Source organism: Rhincodon typus, chromosome 15 (assembly GCF_021869965.1).
Source record: "Rhincodon typus isolate 14 chromosome 15, sRhiTyp1.1, whole genome shotgun sequence".
NCBI lineage: Eukaryota > Metazoa > Chordata > Chondrichthyes > Orectolobiformes > Rhincodontidae > Rhincodon > Rhincodon typus.
The window spans coordinates 32,058,640-32,083,796 of NC_063346.1; the positions used below are offsets into that span (position 1 = coordinate 32,058,640).

General features: G+C 39.5%; 1 protein-coding gene across 7 annotated transcripts in view; it reads right to left on the bottom strand.

Moving 5' to 3' along the window:
• Positions 1 to 25,157, bottom strand: part of znf536 (zinc finger protein 536) — a 551,541-nt gene that overhangs the window by 291,872 nt on the left and 234,512 nt on the right. For all 7 annotated transcript variants that reach the window (XM_048606050.1, XM_048606048.1, XM_048606053.1 and 4 more), the window contains one exon: positions 17,761 to 19,935. In XM_048606050.1, the coding sequence (XP_048462007.1) occupies positions 17,761 to 19,933 (2,173 nt within the window). In that variant the 5' untranslated portion in view covers positions 19,934 to 19,935. The remainder of the gene's footprint in view (positions 1 to 17,760; positions 19,936 to 25,157) is intronic.

The window sequence follows — 25,157 nt, forward strand, 5'->3', positions numbered from 1 at the left end:
GGAGTGCACCAGCACTTCTTGTAATGCAGCTGAAAGGACATCTTGTGTACAGGAACAAGTATCCATCTCCTGGATTGGAGCAGTCCCTATCTTAGAGATCCTTGCTGCTCTTTGTGTCCTCTTTGACGCTCAGAGCATTGCTGTCTTGCTTTACCTTGACTTTCTGTGCTTTGGCTCCTCAACCAGGGCTTAAATGCTCAGTACTTCAGTCTCAAGCTTGTCATCATTGTCAAACAGTTGTGAGGCAATTGGTTGCAATGTTGCTTTATAGCACAATGCCATGTCAATCCCACACCTGTATTATGTGCCAACAGTTTGCATGACAAACAAACTGCATGTGCTTCAAGCAAATGGCCATGACTCAAAGTCTAAGGCGATTAGTCCTTAGTTAAGTTAAAGCAGACAACATCCAGTAAGGTGTTCCCAGTGCAGTAAATCAAGGGCAGCCTCCAACATTGGTGCAGGGGCTTGAGCACCGTCAGTCAACCACTTGGGGCAGTTATGGTCAGGGAATTTGTACCTCTATAGTCCAGGGAGTGAGCCTCAATCAACCCTGTGGGTGCAGTGTAATCAATCCAGGGGGTTTTGGGAGACAATTCGGTGCTGTACAGATATCAATCAGGGTTCTGGTCACTCATCATTCAAAGCCGTCCATCTAAGTTGGCGAAGAAGGTTGGCCATGGTCAATCCTGGGGGTTGAGCAGTAAAAGACAAGGGCAGTGCTGGGATTATCTGAGGTCACATCTGCGGGAGGGAAGCATGGGAAATTAATTGTAGGGATTGGAGGCAGAATGTTGGGATGCAGAGAGTCATAGAGACTTAAGATCATAAAGGATGGAAAAAGACTCTTCTATCCAACCAGTCCATGCCGACCAGAATCTTAAACTAAACTAGTCCCATATCCCTTTAAACATTTCTTATTCAGATACTTATCCAAATATCTTTTAAACATTGTAACTCATAGAATAGAATAGAAGCCCTACAGTGTGGACACAGGCCGTTCGGCTAAAATGTCCACATCGACCCTCAAAGCATCCCACCCAGACCCAGCCCCCTATAACCCACCTAATCTACACATCCCTGAACACTATGGTCAATTTAGCATGGCCAATCCACCTAGCCTCCACATCTTTGGACTGTGGGAGGAAACCGGAGCACCCGGAGGAAACCCACACAGACACGAGGAGAATGTGCAAACTCCACACAGACAGTCGCCCGAGTGTGGAATTGAACCTGGGTCCCTGGTGTTGTGAGGCTGCTGTGCTAACCACTGAGCCACCATGCTGCCCCTAACTATACCCCCATCAACCACTTCCTCAGGAAGTTCATTCCGCACATGAACCACTCTGTGTAAAAGTTGTCACTCATGTCTTTTTTTAAGTCTTTCTCCTCTCACCTTAAAAATATGCCTCCTTGTCTTGAAATTCCACACCCTAGGGAAAAGACACCTGCCATTCACCATATCTATACCCCTCATGATTTTATAAACCTCAATGAGGTCAACCCTCAACCTCCTTCGTTCCAGTGAAAAAAGTCTCAGCCTCTCCTTCTAACTGGATTGCAACTTTTAATGGGGGAGGGAGGCGGGAGAGGAGTTGATCCGAGATCATGGGATAATATGGAAGTGGAAGTCATCAACAGTCAGCAGCACCCTGGCTTCCATGGGGGGTGTGGGACAGTGCACTAGTATATATGGAATGTTCACTCTGTATACCTGGCACTGGGGGGTAACGTGGAGATATGATGACTTAAGTAGACGGGTTGGATGGGAACATGGGGATGTTCAAATCCTATGAGGTTGACACAGAGAGCTACCAAGAAGAGAATGTGTACATTTGAGTGTTCACCGAGGGTGAGAGGCTGATCCTCAGTCTCACTGGGCATTTCTCCAGACAGTTAACGACCCAGGTGGCAGCCCCAAACCAGGCTGGCAAGGTCTTGGGGTACAGTGTATGTTCCCCCTAATTTTTCCTCCAATGTTCCTGTGCAACAGTGGCTTCAGAAGCCAAAGTCAATGTGTCCTCACACTGATCGGCATGTACAGACCCTCTGAATGGCTGTGTACCTGCACAGCTTAGAGGGAATGTTGGTCATGGCCTCTTCTGCTGGTCCTGGGAGAAGAGGATGGCCCTCCTCTGCTCCATCCCATCCACCAGCGCTTCCAGGTCCCTAGCTGGAACGTGAGGCATCCATTTTTCCTTGTCTTCCATGTCTGGGACAAATGTCATGAATCAGCTGGTTCTTGACCACGTGCAGAACACCCTTTTAAATATAGCACTGGTACACAGCTGGTGCCAGCAGGACAAGTACCTCTGCTTGCAGCGAATGGTAGAATCAGATGGATGAGGTTGCACAGAGGTGTAGAGCATGGTCAATAAGGAGAGTTTTGGTCAATTACACAATAAAACCTGCTAGAGCTAGTAGAGAGAAACTCTCCATGAAATTTGACAAAAATGACACAATTTGAGAAGATTCAGTTCATGGAGTCTGTGCTGGAGGGTGGATTTGAGGGTGGTGGTCAGCCATGATCATATTAAATTGCATATAATGTTCCTAGTGCTAAGTGGTATATTCCTGCTTCTAGTTAATGTGTGCTTGAGGTCTGTGACCAGTGGTGTTCCACAATGATCAGTGCTGGGACTTCTGTTGTTTGTAACATATAATAATTGACTCGGAAGAACACGTAGGTTGTCTGATTAGTAAGTTTGTAGATGACACAAAAATTGATTGTTAGAGTTGTGGATAGTGAGGGAGGTTGGCAAAGGATAGAGCAGGAAATAGATCTGTTGGAAAGTTGGGCAGAGAAATGGCCGGTGAGTTTAATCTTGACAAGTGCGAGTTGGTGCATTTTGGGAAGTCAAGTGCAAGAAGAAAGTAAACAGCAAATGGCAGGACCCTTAGGAGCATTGATATACAGAGGGATCTTGGGGTGCAAGTCCATAGCTCCCTGAAAGTGGCAACACAAGTGGATAAGGTGGTAAAGAAGGCGTACAGCATGCTTGCCTTCATCGATCAGGATATTGAGCGTAAAGGTTTGGAAGTCATTTTGCAGCTGTATAAAAACTTTAGTTTGGCTACATTTGGTTTACCATGTGCAGATCTGGTCACCACACTACAGGAAGAATGTCGAGGTTTTGGAGTTTTACCAGAATGTTGCCTGGATTGTAGAGTATTAACTATAAGGAGAGGTTGGACAAACATGGATTATTTTCACAAGAGTTTTGAAGGCAGAGGCCAATCTTGTAGGAGTATGTAAAATTAAGAGGGGCATGAATAGGGTGGATAGTTAGAGTCTTTCTCCCAGGGTGGAAATATCAAATACTTTGGGACATAGGTTTAAGGCGAGAGGGGGAAAGTTTAAAGGAGATGTGTGAGGCAAGTTTTTTTTTAACAGAGAAGGTGGTAGGTGCCTGAAACATGTTGCTAGGGGAGCTGGTAGAACTAGATACAATAGCAATGTTTAAGGGGCATGTAGACAGACTCATGAACAGGTAGGGAATAGACAGATACAGGCCATATGCAGGCAGATGGAATTAGTTTAGAATGGCATCATGATAGGTAGAGACATAATGGGCCGAAGGGCCTGTTTCTGTGCTGTACTGTTCTATGTCCTGCTTGTACAGAAAGAGAAAGGAGGTGAAAGCATGTACGTTTGGCAATGAGTTAGATATGAAAGCTGAAATTCAGTTTGATGACAAATAGTATATGGTGATTCTGTATTTCTGGCCTTCACCTGGAGTGACAATGGAAGTTGATGTCACTGACACTGTTGTTGTCCCCAAGTACCTACTACCGACTGCAGCATAATTCTCACAATGAAATGTTAAAATACACTATGTTGTATAAAAAAAAATCAGGTTTCATTTTCTGCACACAAATATTACCGCTGTTCCCACAGTGTTAAGTAACACTGACTTGTAGGGTCAGAAGAATGGGAATTATTTTTCTTCAAGATTGGCAAAGATCAAAGTTGTGTCCATATTAGTTTATTTTCACTTAGAGTGGCACAACATAACATGATACCCAAGGCAGCATGAATAAAAAGTCAATTTTCTACATTTTTATTAATAATAGTTCAAAACTATATAAAATAACTTAACAATACTTCAAGATTATAATTGATATGTGCTAAGGATAACATCTTAATGAATCATGATAATTATGGCTACTTTACATATGCAAAGCAGGTTAATTAAAAACTATCCTTGTGCCTATAACTCTGAAAGCTCAAGTCAGTCTTTATCAAACTTGAAACATACGAATATTATTGGAAAAAGTGGATAATATTCTGATGATGCATGCTAATTAGAGATAATTTCCATATTCAATTCATTACTTAGAAAATAGACGTGCTCTTGAAATACAAAAAACTGCAAATACTATCTTTATGCAATAAAAGATAATGTTTTAATTAGTTATACTAATTAAATTAAATTTACATATGTAAATTGCATTAATTAAGAAACTACTTTCTCTGAAACATCAAAAACTTCAAGTTGTATGTCTAAAATTTTAGACATTCAAAGGATACTAAAATATTTAATAGAATGAAATTACACCATATCTTAAAGTCAGACTTTGCAATTCCTTATTACCTCCCAGTATTTACTAATGCTACTTGTTATTTAGCTTTGAGCTTCCTGGTTCTGAAACCTCTTTTTTGTTAAAGGTTTGCCATATTTTATAACAAAATGAGTGTGGGGAAAGTCCAGAGTTTCAAGGTTTAAACATGATATAGCTTACTCAACATCAGTCCTCAGTTTCTTGATAACAGCTGACAATCACTTAATCAGTTGCAGAATAGAGGGGCAGTCACGAATGTTCCCGAAAAATGGATACAGGAATTGTAAAAGGAGATTAGTCCATGCCCAGGCAAGAGCCAAGGTAGGTGCAAACTACTGCACATAATTCCTGAAAGCAGGATCAATTTCTTCAAAATCTGTTACACCACTCCCTACAAAGTTCAGAAACATTTAGCAACTCAACAAACCTCCAAACAATTCTATAAACTCATTAACCGTAAGTATAAATAAATCTGCAATTAAACTGAAAGTAGTTGATAATCCCTTTAAATAATACTAATGGGATCCTAGTGCTGTTAATTGCAGGTTTGACTGTTCTGGTTGAAATGATGTCGATTGGTGCATTAAAGTCCAAAATGGCAGTGCTGGCATTAAAACAGTTTCATATGCTCCTTGTGCCGGTATTAATGCCCTACCTAATACATTAACTTGTATGGATTGCACAAGAAGTGTATGCATTCACTGCTGCAGTAATTTTAGAATCAAAATCAGCGGTTTAACACCACCAGGGTTTCTGGCATGATTTGATTTGATTTGATTTATTGTCACGTATACCTAAGTACAGTGAAAAGCTTTGTTTGCGCGCAGTACAGGCAGATCATAATAAGCAAGGACATACAGCTCAGGGTGGAAAAGAAGCTTGGACAGAGGGAGGCATACAGATTACACCGTATAGGACACGCGCAAGGCAAGATCAACATTAACAAGATCAACATCATTTGCAGTTAGACAGTCCATTCATCAGTCTAATAACAGCAGGGAAGAAGCTGTTCCTGAACCTGCTGGTGCGTGTGTTCAGGCTTCTGTATCTTCTGCCTGATGGAAGAGGTTGTAGGAGAGCATTACTGGGGTGGGAGGGGTCTTTGATGACATTGGCAGCCTTTCTGTGGCAACAAGAAGTGTAAATGGAGTCCATGGTTGGGAGGTCGGCTTTCATGATGGTCTGGGTTGTGCACACAACCTTCTGTAGTTTCTTACGGGTCTGGGCAAAGCCATTGCCATACCAGGCCATTATGCACCCAGACAGTATGTTTCTATGGTGCATCTGTAGAAGTTGGTGAGGGACCTAATGGACATGCCACATTTCCTGAGCTGCCTGAGGAAGAAAAGGTGTTGTTGTGCCTTCTTGACCATCGCATCTTTGTGGGAGGTCCAGGACAGTTTGTTCGTTATCGTCACTTCGAAGAACTTGATGCTCTCAACCCCCTTAATCTCTGCTCTGTTGGTCGACCCAAGCTTGGAGGAAAAGTTGTAAGATGGAGAAATGTGTACCAATTTCAAGCTAAATCCCTACCACCCTCCCTACAACATTGACTCTCCAGCCCAGTAGATGGTGGGGATTTACAGTCACCTAAGTTACTTACCTATTCTTAGTAAAGCTACTGATCATGATTTCCAATTCACAGACTCCAGCCACCTCTTCACCACAGATGTGCAATCCCTTTATATATCCATGCCCCATTAAGATGGTCTCAGGGACCCTCTTAGCTTCCTAGAAAAAAGGCCTGACTCCTCTCCATCCACCACCATCCACCTCCATCTGGTTGAGCTCATCCTCACTTTGAATAACTTCTCCTTTAACTCTTCTCACTTTCTTCAGGTCAAAGATGTGGCCATGAATACCTGTATGGGCTCCAGTTATGTTTGTGTCTATGTGGGGTTCATGGAACATGCCTTTTTCCAATTCTACTCAGGTCCCTTCCCACAACTCTTTCTCTGGTACATCGATGATATCATTGGTGCTACTTCCTTCTCTCGTTCAGAATTGGACAAAGTTATCTATTTCAGTTTTAATTTCCACCCTGCTGTCACCTGGTCCATCTCTGACTCCTACCTTCCCTTCCTCGACATTTCTGTTTCATTGCTGGGGATAGGCTGGCCACCGATATACACTACAAACCCACTGTCTCCCACAGTTACCACAACTGTACATCCTCAAACTCTACTTCCTTTAAGAACTCCATCCCATTCTCCCAGTTTCTCCATCTCCGTCACATCTGTTCTAATGATGCCACTTTCTGCAGGCGTCCTCAGAAAAGTCCACCATCTTCCTGAACCAAGGATTTCCCCTCTACCTCAGTCGACAGGGTCCTTAGCTGTATCCAGCCTATCTCCTGCACTTCTGCTCTCACCCCTTCCCTCCTACAACGATGGAAAGGTTCCCGTCATTCTCACCTACCATCCTACCAGCCTCTGCATTCAAAGGATCATTAGCCACCGTTTCCATCACGTCCAATGGGATGCCACAACCAAACACATATTCCCTCCCTCCTTTGTCAGCCTTCCATGCTGACTGTTCCCTCCTGGGCACTCTGGTACAAACCTCTTCTATTCCCAACATCTCCTCATACTCCCACAGCACCTTCCCATGCAATCAAAGAAGATATAATATCCTACTCACTACTCACTATCCAAGGGTCTGGGCATACCTTCCAGACAAAGCAGCAATTCACCTATATTTCATTCAATTTAGTTTGTATTCACTCTTCACAATGTGGTCTCCTCTGCATTGGGCAAATGAAATGTAGGCTGAGTGACAGTTTTGCAGATCACCTGTTCTCTATCCGCAAAAATTCTCTGTTCTGACTCCATGTTGCCAGTTGCCTGCCAATTCAACACACCACCCTGTTCTCTGGCCAACATTTCTATCACAGGCCTGCTGCACTGTTCCAGTGAGACTCACTGCAAGCATCTCATTTTCCACTTGAGGACCCTGCAGCCTCTAGGACACAACATCAAGTTCAATAACTTTACAGCCTGTTTGCATCCTTCCATGTCTTTAACCCACTCCTACACCTAGTCCTGTTACGGCATGGTTGCTTTTGGAACAGTCATCATTCTCACGTACCCTTAGGCCCATTTTCACAATATATGGCTTGCATTCAGCACAGATAACTAATTTTCTCACTGTTAGCTTTTATTATCTCATATTCAGCTTTTCTTCTGTCCTGGTCTGCTATCCATTATCTCCTTGTTCACCTTCCCCTTTCAAATCCCTCTCTCTAGGCTCCATCTCCAACTATTTGCTCACCTCTCCCACCCCACTTTTGGCTTCAGTATAAATACTACCTTTTCCTAGCCACTAGGAATTCTGATGAAGAGTCACCGGACTCAAAACATTAATTCTGCTTTCTTCCCACTGATGCTGCCAGGCCTTCTGAGTTTCTCCAGCAATTTCTGTTTTTGCCCAGATGTCCAGCATCCACAGTTCTTTGTGTTATGATTATGATTTTAACTTGCTTAACTGAGCAGGTGTTAATACACACCTTCTGAGAGCCAATCCATTTTTCCATGCACATGGGAATCAGGATAGAACATTTTTCACTGTTTGATGTCACACATAGCACATGGTCTTTGGCGGCCATTCACCACAGCATAAGTAAATTACGCAGGAGTTCCTGAGGATAGCTTCCTGGGCCAAATCATCTACAGCTACTTCATAATGAACTTTACTCCACCAGAAGGCCAGAAATGGGGATGTGCACTGATGCTTTCATACTGTTTAGCAACATTTGTGCCTCCTCAGATATTGAAGCAATCTGTGCCAATGCATATGGACATGAACAATATTAAGACTTGGGCTAATAAATGGCGGTAACATCCATGCTACACCAGTGCCATCTCCCAACAAAATGGACATGAGCCATTACCCCTGGACAATCAACAGCATTTGAATTGCTGAATTCCCTTTCATCAACATCATTGACCAGAGACAGAGGTAAACCAGTCAATTAAATGTGATATCTTGAATTTTCACTTCCAATCTAGAGAGCAGGGTTGGTAAAATTCTCAAATCTGCAAACCTGATATAGGAGGAAGCGTGTGAACAGGCAAGGTTTTCACACCACAGGGTTTAGTGGTAACTGGTGCTAGGCCTGCCAGACCTAGAAAGGGTTTCATAGGCAGCTGGTGCTGAGACATGTAGGGTTGAATTATTTTTCAATATTTAATCACTTGAGTTGATTAAGCAAGTGAATAATTAAATTATATATAGTTTAATTATGGTTAGTTGTCAAACAGGTTCTGTAAGAAGAAAGTAATATGGCCCAAGTCAACAGAAAAGTCATTGGTTTATGACTCTATTGTCATTTAATGGCTAAGGTTAATGCAAACTTAGGCTAATATATGTGCAAATGTTTTGAGGGGAACTGATTTTATGCAAGGACACAGCTATGTTCTAAACTGATTAATTTTGTACATTTCAGTGCATAACAGGCTCGATATCTATGCAAATATATTTGTTCCATTGGAATTAGGTTCTTTCATCAGTTTGCAGGCTTGTAGTTGTTTTGACTTTTACCAATGTATTGGTTGGGACAATTGTAATGATAGTAAATCATTAGGAGGTGATACTACATACTCAAAACAGAAACATACATTGTTTATTAATACCACCTTCCACTGGCAAAGATCTATGATGTTGGTAAGCTGTTACAAAAGGAACGATCTCACATAATGATTGACATGTCAGAATGAATCAGGAGGCAATAAGAACTGATATCAGTCAGATAACTATTACTTTTACAAGAAACCAGTCAGGAATTGGGCAGACACTATGTAGACAATACAAGATTGACCACAAACTATTCATGCACGAATAATCTAGTTAGTGTTCAGGACATCTCTGAATGCATAGGGGAAAGTGGCTAGCAAAAGTCAGTCAGTGATGCTTCTTAATGATTTGACGCACAAGAAAGGAAACCTGAAAGTAGAAGGAGAATTTCAGTCAGTGCAACAGAACTCCAGATCTGTGTCCACTCAGCTTGTGACCCAAGATGGATCCATTAAAACAATACTCATGTATTAAGGATTATTTCTTTTGTACTTGTTCTGATAAACTTATTAGGTTCTGGAAAACTTGTGAAAATATATTGGGACTTGTCAAAGGCCATGATCAGGACCAGTAAATGTTTAGACTTAAGTCTTATAATTAAAGATAGAGTGAACCCCAGAATCTTAAGGCAAGGTGTGAGAAAGGCTTGCTTCAATGATCCAGGAATTAGTGGCAAAGTTGTAAAGAAAAGGTAAAAATCTTTCCCCCAACCCTCAACCCTCACACTTCCACACACATCCCCCCCATGCCCCATCTATGCCAATATATTCCACCTCATGACCCCTATCAAAGCCAATGGCCCTTGTATACTCTGTGCCAAACTTCTCCCCTCTACCCACATCTCATTGCTCACAGACCCTATGCCAACCTATGCCTCTTAATCAATCCCCGTGGTTCTTTATAGCCCTATGCCAGCTTATCTCTCCCCCACCCCCCACTACCTCCTATTTCTCTCACACCCTCAATGCTACCTCAACATGTCCACCATGAACAGATTTCAGGACTCTTGCTGAGTTAAAATAACTTCTAAAGCTCTATTGATTACTTCATGCTTTTCTTTAAAAACTAATTAATAAACATCCATTCATTGCATTTAACTCTTTAAATTATTAGTAATTTATTTAAAAAACACAAGCATTTGTATTCCTATCCTCATTTTAAACACTTTATAAGCCCTCGGGGCTTTCAATTAATTGTGGATGGACAGGCACCCCTCTGTGATAATGATAAGTTGTGAAATCAATCATGCAGCATAAATTCTAAAAATGATAGGTCTCAGGCAAGCTCTGATGTTTTTACAATGCATACAGCTTTTGTCATTAAAAATTTGGAGATTTAAATCATGACACTTGACAGTCCCAATCAGCTGGACAGTTCCAATAAGCTTATCTACTTTTTAGACACATTCATGTCTACTTTTAACAAGCCTAAAGGACATTTGAACTTTCCCAAGGGCCCTGACTTCTCCTAAAAGGTGGCCCCGAGACCTACACAAAAAGTTACCTCACCTCTCTAAAAGAATTCTGGCAGCAATTGAACATCTTCTGGACAATCCAGTCATGAATACTGCACCTGTTTGAAGGTAGCTGCACTTTAATGTGTGCAGCTGCAGTCGTGAATAATAGATGCACAAAGCACAACATCCTCTATCCGTCCAGTAAAAATGGTGGGTTCTTTTTCTCTGGCACCATTTTGGTTAAGCAGGACACCCTCTCGATCTTCAGCAAAATTCAAACCAATAGCTTGAAGAATACACCAGAGGCTGAGAATTCTATAAGGAGTAACTTACTCCTAACTCCCAAAACTGGCTCTAAAATTTAAAAGGTATAAGTTAAAAGTATGATGAAGAATTTTTCTGGAACAACTGTAACAGGTTCAGGATAGAAAAGTTAACATGATAGCAAGATGATTTATTGAAATGGCAAGCAACCAGAGGTTCAGGACATACTTGCAGACAGACCACTACATCTGAAGTAGTATCTAAGTTACATTCTGGACTCATTGTACAAAAGCAAATATTCAAAAGTTCAAGAAAGTCACAAATAAATGTAACATTGTTGACTTTATCTCTTGCACATGTTGGATTTTAAAAAGGGTAACAGTGGCAAGACTCCATCGGTGTATCTACACCATATGGATGACAGTGGTCCGAGAGGGTAGCTCATTATCTCCTCAAGTGCAATGAGTGCTGGGGAACAATTGCTGTCTTTGCCAGCGATGTGCTCATCCCAATAAAAAACAAAAGAAGAAAATACATCTTTGTCCCAATATCATCATCAGAACCAATGATTTTAATTTGGTGTTTTAGTGGGAAGTAGTTACAATAGAACACCAGTCTAAGCGAGTGATCAACAAAGTAATCATTTTTTTTCTACTATCCTTCCAGGACCAAGAAGAGCACGAAAGCCTGAGCGTCTTCTGCTCCAGATTCGTTCCCGATCCACATCATGGGCTCTTCCAGCTAATCCCTCTACTTACCTAGATTTGCTGGGCAGTGACCCAGATTGTAGCACATCTTGCTGAGTGTGGGGAATTAATTGGTGTAACAGATTGAGAACTAAAACACACTGGGAGTCATTTCTGGAGCAGCAGGTCAGGTTCTACAGCACATTTCTGCTCATCCAAAGCCAACCAACTTGAAGTCAAACTCAGGATCTGAGAAATCAAGGGGCAGTCAATTGACAATACAGGAAGGGCGGCTGTCGGTGTTAGCGGCTTTGTCTTCCATACCGATGAGCTCAATCTGGAACAGGGAAAATCATTCCAACTGAGAAATAAACAACAGCTCTCAGACCTCCTGCAAAGTCTTCCAATCCAGGTACCAATCTCCATTATTCAAGCATCACTGAATGAAGGCTTGTTCCTAATTTTACTACCCAGCAGAGCCCAAGCGTATCTCAACCGGAACAGAATCCAAACTCTGTCCTACATAGAACATAGAACAGTACAGCGCAGTACAGGCCCTTCGGTCCACTATGTTGTGCTGACCTATTATCCTACTAAGATCAATCTACTCTGCATACCCTACATTTTACTATCCTCTATGTGCCTATCCAAGAGTCGCTTAAAAGTCTCTAAAGTATCTGACTCCACTACCACTGCCGGCAGTGCATTCCACGCACCCACCGCTCTCTGTGTGAAGAACGTACCTCTGACATCTCCCCTATACCTTCCTCCAATCACCTTAAAATTATGCCCCCTCATAATAGTCATTTCCTCCCTGGAAAAAAGTCTCCGACTATCCAGTCTATCTATGCCTCTCACCGTCTTGTACACCTCTATCAATTCACCTCTCATCCTTCTTCACTCCAATGAAAAACGCCCTAGCTCCTTCAACCTTTCCTCATAAGACCTGTCCTCCAGTCCAGGCAGCATCCTCGTAAATCTCCTGTGCACCAGCTCTAAAGCTTCCACATCTTTCCTATAATGAGGTGACCAGAACTGAACACAATATTCCAAGTGTGGTCTAACCAAAGTTTTATAGAGCTGCAGCATAACCTCACGGCTCATAAACTCAATTCCCCTGCCAATGAAAGCCAACACACCATACGCCTTCTTTACAATCCTGTTCACTTTATTCTGAATTACACCCTAGCCACCTAGATAACTGATCCCTTAACTGATAATTACTTATATTACTGAAATGCATTATTGCTATTAATTCCTGTAATAGATTTTTTAGTAAGTATTAAGTTTATCATAAAGCAAAACAACAACACTTGGTGGCTTTCTGAAGTATTATCCAATTATTACAATAGGCAGTGGTATGGTGCAACTCAAATTCCTATATTTGTTAAAGACTGACTTGTTTGAAGGCTCCTTGTCATGGCCCTCGGGCAAGCTGCTTCAATCAGAAATCATTTGTAATGTTTCTTTTATTGCGATGTAAAATTAAGTTTTGAACTGAATATTTCTATTATTTCAAAAATGAATTAAATGGTAAACAATTGTTCAAGTCAGAAAACTTGCAAGAAAATGTTAACAAACAATGACTTTTTAACTCCATACAGACTTAACTTGAACATTAAGAAAATCAAAGTTATGAGAAAGCATGAAAGTTGCCTGAATGGATCATTAGGCCTTGAGATTTATTCTGGTGCAATAAATCACATGTAGATTTTTGAATCCCCAAGCCAATCAGCATGGATGTTATTCAGATGATCAGAAGATTTAAGTACCCTTCACTTTTAAAGTATAATTATTTTATAACTGTATTCATCTTATAAAAATAATGTATGTTTTGTGAAATGACTGTAATATCACTGGAAGCATACCCACTCTTGCCCCACTCAACAGTGTGCTTTTTAATTTGCATTCATTCAATGTTTGCAGTTATTCGTCCATGAAGGGTAACATTACAGAAATTATACTGCATAGAAATTACAACAGGGAAACAGGCTCCTTCCTCACCTGTTAATATTTCAAGCAGTAATTCTCATCCCATGTCCCATCTGTATTCCCAAAGGAGTTGCTCTGCCCCAGGTAGTGCCCTTGCCTCTGAACCAGAAGCTCAGAGTTCATGATCCATTGTAGGACTTGTTGACCATGTAATGACTACTTATGAGAAGGTTCCATAAATTGATAATCAGTTGTTCATCCTTCAAACAATTCCTCATCATTGCCCAAAGTGAAGAAGTATGTGAATATACCAAACAGATAAACAATTTTCCTATATGATTTTATTTCTCTTTTCCTTCAAATATCTAATTGTGAGCCTTTTTACATTCTTCTTCAAAATTCACACATATTGTTTGCAGGAATGGCCAGCAAGCAAGAGTAGAAATTTTAGTTGTTCCTCCTTTTGACGATCACACTGCATCTCCCACCCCATCAACCAATAGTCAAAAGATTAAATTATTATCCTTTTGAGTTAAACAAATGGGTATTAATGCTAACACTTGTAAAATCAACATGGTGTAACCTAGATTGAGCAATAAGCATTTTTGAATTAAAATGTAACTAAAATATGTAATAAGTGCAATGATTATTTAATTGATATACCACTTATAATTTATTTGTCTGAGGAAGTCCACGTTTTTACTGCAACCTGTATGAAATGCCCTATCTCACTGGACTTTGTTACAAGAGCTATGTTGCTCAATTGAAAAGTTGCAGCACAAGTGTTCTCTTGCTTATTGGTGTCATTTCACACACTCATCACATCACACACCTTTTCCACCCAGAGAACAAATGGTTGGCTCCTGCATTGTTTCTGTAAGTTGCATTCACCAATTTTAGTCATGACTGTTTTAGTACAACATTTACCCCATTTGGGTTCAATCAAGGCCATGTACTTAACAAATACTTGATTCAGGATTCACAACACAAACCATTACATTGTGTGATAATTGTTTTTCGTTGTATGGTTTATATATTTTTCATTTTATTGGATCCTATGCTTAATAGCAGTGTAACACAAATGTTTTAAAATGACTTTAAGTTTTATTAAAATCAAAATGTTAAGCGGTAAACGCAACATTTATTCTACATGTAAGGGGTATTCCCCAAATTTGGAAATGTAAAATAGTAAAAATTAATATGTTAACAGAGTTGAAGAAATGAAGTATTTACTTCATGGATCTATTGAAAAATTCATTCAATAACAACAAAAACAATTGGCCTCAAATTGAGTAGTGTATTTAACGTTTTTACAGTCACACAAAATGTAATTGAAATTATTTGCTATGGCATCAAAGCTTTGAATGAATATTATTTCTCCCAATCTCTTAGGTACAAGTTTCACTTTGTATATAACCCATTTACTACATATTTCCCATCATATTTTACAAATATTGCTTCTATTAAAGTATTTCAGTTGTTCTTAGCTTAATGCACAGTTGAAGTGCTACCTATTCAGACAATTCTAACAGTAATCATTTATGTTCATAATGATTCAAGAAAATTCACCTCATTACCTTTAATCCTTTCAAGCTGCTGGGTTGTTTACTGCCCATTTTAAACATTTTATTAGAAAAAACAAAAAACAAGGAAGTCAGCTTCCAATAATAATGTAAACTTTTTTCTTGATTTCTCTCCACATGTTCTTAGGGAATGCCATGATATCAATATTTTGTGCTGATTTCATGATCTCATCTCATCACAGCACATTAAGTGCTATTTTTTATTATGTGAAAAGGTAGCAGAAAACCCAGTCTCACCTTGTTAATTTTAAGGGTTTAATAAACACTTAAAAGAAATCCAACTTAAATCACTACATTTTTAGAAGCTACAGCATAAATGAATGAGTGCTTAAAACAAATGTGAAAATAGGCAAATGCCGTCGTCGACAGCCACTTTGATCAGTTTTACACTATGATCATTTTGTTAATAGAATACTTGGAAAAGGAGTAAACGATATACAAGATATTGTTTCAGAAATACAAGCCAATATTAATCCTACCAACTGTGTTTAATAAGATACTCCATATTATTTAGTACTGTTTATCCATTTTCTGTGCTACACTTTCCTTTTGTTAGATCTTTAAAACTGACTTGCAAATGTTAAGTTGCAAATTAGTTCACTTCAACAGGAACTGGCCAGCATATTTCATGGATATTTAAAAAAACGGTTTTAAGTATTGTAGGAATCTCTGGAATGTGCAATGTGGATTTTACTGTTCTAACAATTTCCTTAAGATTTTTCTTTAAATTAATAATGTATTAATCCAACAAGGAAAACACTGTACAAGGAAGAACTGAACAAAAGTGATGTATTCAGCTCACGCATATTGTTACCCTACCATTACCTCCTCTTTGCTCATGTAATGTTTTCTTTATATTGTGATTAGAGCAATCTGTAATGTCCTAATTAGGTCTCTTGGGTTGAAATGACATTTTTTTTTGGCTGCAAATTCTCAGTACGATATTTTCAATGAGACCTGTTGATTATATTTACCACCGCCAATGCTGTCATCAATGAAATTATTCTTATCAATGCTACTATAGTTATCACCCTGAATAGAATGCAGTCTTGGTAATAGAAAGAATCATCTCTAGTTACATTTACAACTTACCCCAAATTCCAAAAATGCAAAGTGGTTTCTATCACTATTCAGACAACATTAGCAATGGAACAACAAACAAGATTATAATGAGAGAACAAGAGGGGAAATAGGCAGGCCTTGTTACAGCACAGGGAGCAAGACCTCCTGCTAGTCAATTATGGAGTAACATGGATGGTGAATAGAGAAAGTTTGACAACGCAGACTATCTCACAACATGCCTCACACCACACAATGAAAATGGAAGCATGGTAGTAGAAGGTTATTAGATGTGTGGATGAGAAAATATTTAAATCAAAATAAAAACAGAAAGTGCTCCTGAAACTCAGTGGGTCTGGCACCATCTGTGGAAAGAGAAACAGTTAATATTTCAACCTCCAGTGACTCTTCTTCGGTGACAATTTTTGAAGAGTCATATTAGATTCAAACCATAAACTTCGTTTCTGTCTCCGGGGATGCAATCAGACCTGTTGAGGTTCACTGTCAGTTTCTGTTTTTGTATCCACAGTACTTTTTTAAATACAATTTTTGGGGTGAAGTTGTCCTTTGACCAGAATGGAGAATGAGTGAAAGCAGATCAATGGTTTATCTCACACCTTACCTGACTTCCTTTTCCATGAAGTCAACAAAAAAGATATTTGTGCTTAGTGTAAAACAGATGGGTCATTCTCCATCACCTCTTTTGTGCCTTTACTGAAGACCAATTTTATCCCCAGTAACTTTGATTTCATAATGCAAATGATGGAATATCCTAATGTTCAATTTGCCCAGAACACTGTGGTACAATGGTAAACACTGCAATGTTCCCACACTTTACCTTCCACTGCAATTACAAGCCTCTTCATTCATGATTACACATGACTTATTTAGGAAAGAAACAGCAACATAAAAATTACACAGTTAAATGAAAAGTAGTAGTGTTTTCATCACATTCACCCCAGCAAGTCCCTCTGTCAGTCTCTACGTATTTTGCAGCATATACATAAAAATGCTTTTGATTTGGTTTGGTGGCTGATTTAGACCATGATATTGAGTGAAAATCTATCTTCCGATTGAATTGCCTATTTTAAAACTGTAATCTGAATAGATATAGGTAAAAGAAAATATACATAAAATCTATATTATGAATTATAAATGTTGCTTGTCATAAATATTCAAAAGTCAAATATCTCTGAAACCAAATAGAAATCTTAACATTTATTGTACTCAGGAGAAACACGCACATACCTCATAATATTCTTCAAGAAATTCAACTCCCCCATGCGTGAGATAATTGGCAATCAGTGTATTTATTTCAAATTGCAAGAGAATGGACATGGACCAGAAGTAAACGGGCTAATCAAAGGAGACAATTCACTTGCAGGTAGGCCCAGGCAAGTGAAGAAGTGTTTAAAATCAATTTTAAAATGGCTGTGTCCACTGACAATGTGCCAGCGGTTGATAAATTTTGATAATCATAATAACATTGTCAGTGGGAAAACGTTAAGCTTTCGACTTTCAAGACATACATTTCATCACAGCTGTTGAGTGACAATTATAGGAAAAACTTCTTTCAGCTCAATATTTTTGAAACGTATAAAAAGGTAGCATGAAAACTGTAATGAGGAATACATATTTATGTTACCTGATGAAGAAGGAGAAGATGGGTTTGGACTATCTTCTTGTGTATTTCCAGTTATGGAGAAGCCACCTGCAGTTGTGTTATCCTCAGTTATGTTGGATGATCCTGGTGTAGTTGACCTGCTAACTGATTGGGAATCTTGGTCACTTCCAGATCCACGTCGCTCATCCAAAGCAACCTGGACAGCTTCATCTCCGGGTTTCCTTGCCTTCTTATGCACCCTGGAATGCACAACAACTTGATGATAGGTTCGAAATACTCTGCCACAGTCTGGGCATTCAGTTGGTTTTTCTTTCATATTTCCATGGTTCTGTCCTAATCCAGAAATTTTATATTCCAGACCTTGATTCATTCCTTGTGTCATAAATTCCCTGCTTCCCATTAAATCATCTTTACCCAGAACTTCATTCAGGTTACTTCTTCTGGTGCTTTGAATCAGGTCACCATCTAGTTTTTGCTTTGATTTTTCTCCAGACACAGAAATAAATTCTCCTTTCTCCTTGTCAAAGTTTACACTGGCACTGGTCAGATTTTCTTCCTGACCAGGGTGCAGGTGCTTCTTTGGCAGCACTGCCTGCTCCATTGCCATTCCTCTTGTCACCAGCTGCCAGGCCTGGTAGCTGTTTACTGGATCAAACTCTGCCACCCGGGCTACTGCCTGCAAACGCTCCATGCAGCTAGCCTTTAAAGGAGGTGCCAGTGACAGACATCCCAGTAAGGAACGTTTTTCTCCTTCCACCACACCACGGGTTGTGCTACTCACAGGTACTAATAGCTTTCCAAGCATTTCTTTTTCCTTCCGTGCAATTTCTGCTTTATTATAATGAAGTTGGCTTTGTTCATTCAAGCTCAGTTTATCAGGCGATAAAAAACCACTCTGTAAACAAGACACGTATGCTGAATAGACATTGGAGTGGGAATCTTGCACCATATTATTTAGAGTCACAGGCACCTCTGGATCACTCTGAGTTGTGTTCTTTACAGCCAATTTGTTAAGATGCACCTTCATGTGGTTTTTGAGAAACCAGGGCTCCTTGAATCGTCGTCCACAAATCTGACAGCTATGTTCAAAAGAATCCTTGTGCTTTCTCATGTGACCTTTCAGGAACCAGGCCTGGCTAAAGATCTGACCACAGACTTCACAGCGGAATTCATTACTGGGTTGCTCTCCGTTTCCACTCGACCCTTGACCTGGTACTGATTCAGCAGTTATGTGTGCTTTCTCCACATGACTGATCAGGTCTTCCTCTTGAGAGGCAGCAAATTCACAAAGGGTGCACTTGTAAGGTTTGTGGAGTATCCGAATATGGCGGTCTAACTCCTCACGTTTCTTAAACTTCCCCTTGCAAAATGTGCACCTGAATCCCACAATAGCAGCTGCTGGTTCTTCCTGTGCACCTGTAGGCTTGGGAATACATATTGTATTAGAAACATCAGAACCACTCTGACTGGCTGGTAAAGGCAAGTTGCTGGGGTTAACAACAGCTTGATGCTGCTTCCCATCAGCTCTTGGCTGGCCTAAGCCACTTTTCATCTGTTTATCCCTCAGGATAGCCCTTTCTTCGAGCTCATGCAGAAGCCTGTTTTCTTCTCTGACCCTCCCACGACCTTTTCCAAGATTCCCAAGTTTGTGAGTCCGAAGATGAATCTTCAAGTTACCTTTCTGAGCTGCTCTGTGATCACAGTAAGGACATTTGAATGGTTTTTCTCCAGTGTGAGTGCGCATGTGGAGTGACAAAATGCTGTTAAAACGAAAGCGCTTACCACAAATGGGGCATGGGTACTTTCTGGATTTTTTTGCATCATCTTCTGTGCCATTTATCTGTGAAATTATGCCAAGGTTCTGTCCATTTAAGAAATGCTGTAAGTCAACTCTCCCATTCAGACCCAAGTTACTGTCAATGTCTGTATTCAGCTGATTTGCCGGCATGGTCATTTGGCTGTTAATTGGCTGGTTGGCTGCAGTCACATGATGCTTTTCATCCAATGATATTGCTGCTTTGTCCTCAGGGGTCTGTCTGGTCTGGAGTTCTGGAAAGGCATGTCCCAGTTGAGTTGTCAACTGATGCAGCTTCTGGGTTATTGGATACTGGCCGTTCAATACTGGTTTGCTGAGTGGGACATCAGCTTCAGGCACTGCTGAAGATACACCAAGGCACAAACTTGCTTCCTCCATTCCTAATATTGAAAACAAAAGGTTTGTGTTAAATAATTAGAGCAGCTTAACATAACAGAGAAACATTGTTACTCCACAAAATTGCATTTTTATTTCAATAATAAAAGTTTCAATCTAACATTATACTAGCTTCACAGCTCCATTTCTGGATTCTAACAATATGGAACAATGAACCGCTTTTATATTAATTTCACAAAGCACAGATAAAACAGCCAGGCCTTAATTTCAAACCATCAAACAAAAAATATTCAATTACCCTTCTGTAAATTCAAGTTTAACATTTGATTTCCTCCTTATTATTCTCTTGATTATTAACATTTGCAATTCTGAATAACTGATGAGCCACACTGAATGATTCTCTATTTTTGCATCTACTTTATCCAATTGTATACCAGTTTATTATGCTTAGCGAAAATGGTCTGATACTTTCAATCCTTAATATATCTGCACCTTAAGGGTATGTTATTTATTTCAGCGTCATACAACATATGTAAAATACTTAAAAGAGAAGTGACTGAATTGTTGTTGTCTCATTGTCTCATTCAGAACAATGAAATTTCTATAATGAAGTTAGGTTTCTCACTAAAAATTAGAGATAGTTTTGTTTTGGTTAACTAATATATTTTAAAGATTTATTATTGACTCCTCTAACACATGTTTATAATCATAAAACGGGTACTTGCAATTAAACTTCGAAAAGTTATTTTAAATTTAACAAGCCGAAATATGTAGATATTGTAAGAATCATGTAGTTTTGTTTTTTTTTAATCTCTGGACTAAAATGAGAAAGAGGTTTTTTAAAATCACTGTTTGAAAGAGTGGTTGCAGTTTTGAAAAGCATGTAGCTGATGCCTATGGCAGGCATTGCATAAACAGTTATTTGAACAATCAGTTAACTGAGGTTTGAGTTGCAAATGAATTGAAGCTGAGGAAGTGCATAGATGCAGCTTTTGCTGCCAACAAGAAGTTGATGATCTGTGGACCAGTGAGCAGTTACCAATGAGAAAGAGCTTTTTGCCCACCAACAAGTATGTGATTGGTTCTCAGGGAACTCAACAATTTGGAGCTGGGAACAAGTTACACTAAGAAAGAAGTGTTCAGATATTCCCCTGCACAGGAGCAGTTTCTATAGTCTCTGCAGCCAAGCCGCAATGTAAACCTGAGGAAAACCATGTATATTTCCTGCAACAGTTGTTGCTAGCTGTGACTTTCAACTGATAAATCAAAGACCATTTGTAAGGGAACCAGCCATCTTGTGTCTCTTACCATCCAATGGAAGAAACAAGAGTAAGATGACTGAAGCAAAGTGCTGTCCAATGGAAGAGGCAAAAGGATCGCCTCAACAACAGAACCTGGAAACAAAGGCTACTGAACTGTCTTTCCAATTTTTCCCCTCTATCCATTATGCAGTTTACCCTGTCTGTTTGTCTGTCTATGTGCATAAGAGGGAGTTTAAAAGGCTATTAGAATTTTAATTCGTAGTGTTATATGCCAATGGTTTAGAACTGTTTACCTGTATGAAGAGTCTATTTACTAGTAATAAATGGTTATTCTTGCTCAATACAGAAACCTGATCCATGCTTTCTATCAATCTTCACTTGGAAGTCAGTTAAGATGGGGAACTTTACATACTTTACAAAATGTTTAACTTTTGTGATGACTGTTAGAAAAATGGGGCTTGATTTCCTATGTGCTGTCCCAATGAGTTGTAACAACTAAGATCACAAATGTTTAATAATACACAAACATTTTTTTTTCCTTTACAAACAGCTAGCCACATTTCAATGGGTATAAAAGAAAATTATTTGGAAATTCACACTTGTTTTTAAACAGAGCACATCGTAATTTCTGTGATATAAACATCTCACATACGCATGGACACAGCTGCTACACAGAAAGTTAAAAGACCAAAGTGCATCTTACACTTTTTCAATTCACAGCTATTTGAATACTGTTAGGCAGACCACCTTCAGGTGAAATATTTACACAAGCACCACTTTGGTAGTAACGTCAAAATTCCACAGAACTGCTGAATGTGTCCAAGTCCTTACATGTCCTTGCTCTAAATAGTTTGGTCCACTTTAAAAAAGTAAAGGCTGCAAATATTACTACTGCACTAGACAGCTGATATTATGATAAACCTCTGTTCAGGGTCATTAAGCAGCTGAAAACATTTCAGCAAAAAATAGACCAACAAATTAAGCTTACATATTAGCCCAGAGGGTTGGGATACTGAACAAGGACATTTTATTTTCTGCGTGCTAAAATCAACATTGTGGATGTTTTGAAGTTTAAAATAACAGCGGCCCACAAATATGCAGCATCTCAATGAAGTTTATTCTGTCGCACAATATACAGCATTAAATAAGGTTCAAAGTGTTATGATTTAATTGGTAATGTGCTATGCATTAGAGAATGCTAAAGCTAAACTGGGTAATCCTAGTTTGAGATAAAAAAGACTGAATGCTAAGTTTAACACGACTATGCGCTGTGCATTAATCTATCTACAGCTCCTGCTTCAGATCAAATCCCACATAGCTGGCATACTATTCTGAAGATCTAATATTATTCCAACAAAAAAAATGCTATATGAATTCAATATAAAAAATCTGTTCACTTCCACACTTCATAGCCCCATCCCTCCATGCAATTGGGAAGACGAACATATGGGCTGCAAACATTAGGACAGTTCTGTCATATTGCCAGCATATTGCTGGGGTCCTAAGATGTGATGAACAGTGTCAGTTTTCTCACGTAGCAGCCTGGCTAAAAACTGATCAAACTTGCCACATATGCTGGTTAGTGACTTTGAGTGTCAGCAACAATCAGAGCATGAACCTACATGAGTAGCACTGAGTGTCCAACTTTTAGGTGACCATCCTGTACATATTTCACTAATCACAGTTAAATTCACTCCATTGAAATACACTTTGAATAGCATTGTTTGGAATTTTCCACACTATGAGGAAAAATTTAGTAATGTGATTAGATGGCTAACATTTACCATTTTGGATCTATCCCTATGTTGGTTTAAAAAGCCCTGCAAAAACTTCAGAAACACATATGTGTACACATCTTATATTTAAAATAATGTTACATTAAAAGAGAAGCACTTCTCAGCAAACATTTGTAAGGAAACTCTGAATGATTCAGTGCAATTTAAACTATGCATCCTAAAATTTGGATAGTTCCTGGCAATAAAGATTGATTATACAAATCTTTTTCATTATAACATTATGTATTATGAATTTGTAATTACAGGTTATAGTAATACATTACAGTAAATCACACAAGACAGTTAACCCAGTGAGAACTCAAACACTTTTTAAAGTTTATTTTCTTCCATTATAGTTTATAAAACATCTTTTTTTAACCAATTTCTCCTCTTTACTGAATCAATGTTTTGCTGGTTTTACTGAAGTACAACTGAAGAAGGCAAAGGAGAGGGAGTGCAGGAAGTGGGTGGTGTTGGCTTCAATTTTGCCAAGTTGAAACTCAATAGAACTTGAAAAATGGCAAACAGGATTTGGATTTGGAAGTCCCACACCTATTTCTGGGGGACACCATTGTTGTTGGTGAGGAAAGGGGTGTGTCATGAGTTGCACAAATGAAACTCAAATCTCCTAAATCTTTTGAAAACAATGTAGAGTTTGTCTTGATCCAATTTCTGGTTGTCCAATGGCCTAGCCCATGACTTAGGGCATGAACACTTCTGAAGACCTCATCAATATGTGTAAGTCTTATCTACTATTGGGAAAACTAAGCACTTGAACCCTGAAGCGTTCTTTTTGAAATTCAAGTTGATAACTGATCTCAAGGGACATGGCTTTGCAGGCCAGAGAACAACCAGGTTTGCCTCCATGTCTGAGTTCCCACAAATTCAAGGTGTGATATATTGAAACCATGTCACTATCAGAGAAACCTAAGGGATCCACAACAGAGAGTCATTCCATTCTATTAACATGCAGGTTGTTTGTAAATATAATAAGGTCCTCATGCTCCTATGTGCTTTACACCCAGAGTCTGTCATGCCTCTTTCATTCTGAGGCAGTCACACTCTTGTATGAGTTAATGGTTCTGAAGAGTTTAATGTTCATGCTACAATAGCTCCAATCATTCCACTGATGCCAAGCATAGTCAGGGCAGGTGTCGAGGCAGAGACTTCTACTCTAGCTTTTGGAGGGAGCAGCTGTATCTGCACCATTCTCAAAAGGTGCCTGTTCAAATGTAGTTATACTTATTGCTATCATTCAATAAACTTTCTTGTTATCTAAGAACAGTGGTTCTTCTGTAAGTATTCTTTGATGGTGTATCTTCTAAATCAAATCACTAGATAAACCCAAGTTAAAGCAAAGACAAAGGAAGATTAGTAGCAGCAAACTACTAAACAACTCTAAGACAGGAGCAATTACTGATGCAAGGGGCAAATAGAACACGGTACCAGGAGTGGTCACCCGAGAACATACCACACAGTGACCACAACCTTTCCAAGCTAGACTCATCACGGCATGTGGCTGGCTACTGGTCTAAAAAGATGGCTCCCCTGTTATGTGCCAACCAGAGACAAAACCCCAACAACATAACAATATCAGCCACCTGCAGGAGAGGACCTGAATCGAGCAGACTTTGGGTTGTAAAGATTCCATTCAAATATCTTTCAAGGTCTTTGAGAAAGGACTCTATACTACAGAATACAAGGATATTGGGGATAGTGATGGTCTACTGCATAAGTGAATACAGTGAAAGAGCATTCACATTGAGAGACCAGAGCTAGCAAAGGAGTCTTCTCATGAGGTGGAGGAGGATGAGGAGAAACAGATGGCACAAAGGCAAAGCACCACAAGAGAAACTCCAAGGGGAAGCCCCAAGAACCCATGTCTACATCTGTACAAAAGTGCATTGTTGTCCAGGCTGTCTTAATACAGAGAGACAGTTCTCCTACCAGCCATGGTTAATTTGTAGCACACTCAGCAGCAAGTGCCTGACAAGCCACTGCCACATGAGTATTCAACAACATTAATACCATGTATTTTCCAGGAGATGCCCACCTCCAACAAGTGTGAAAGCCACTTAATATGTACTGGCATCACAATGGCAGAATTCCAAACCATCAGTATCCTGAGGTCACCAAAATTCAGAAATTAACCTCGAGATTTCCTGTGACAGAGGAGCCTGCAAGTGTCTGTGCTCATAAACACTCCTATGTAATGTTCCCTATATTGTC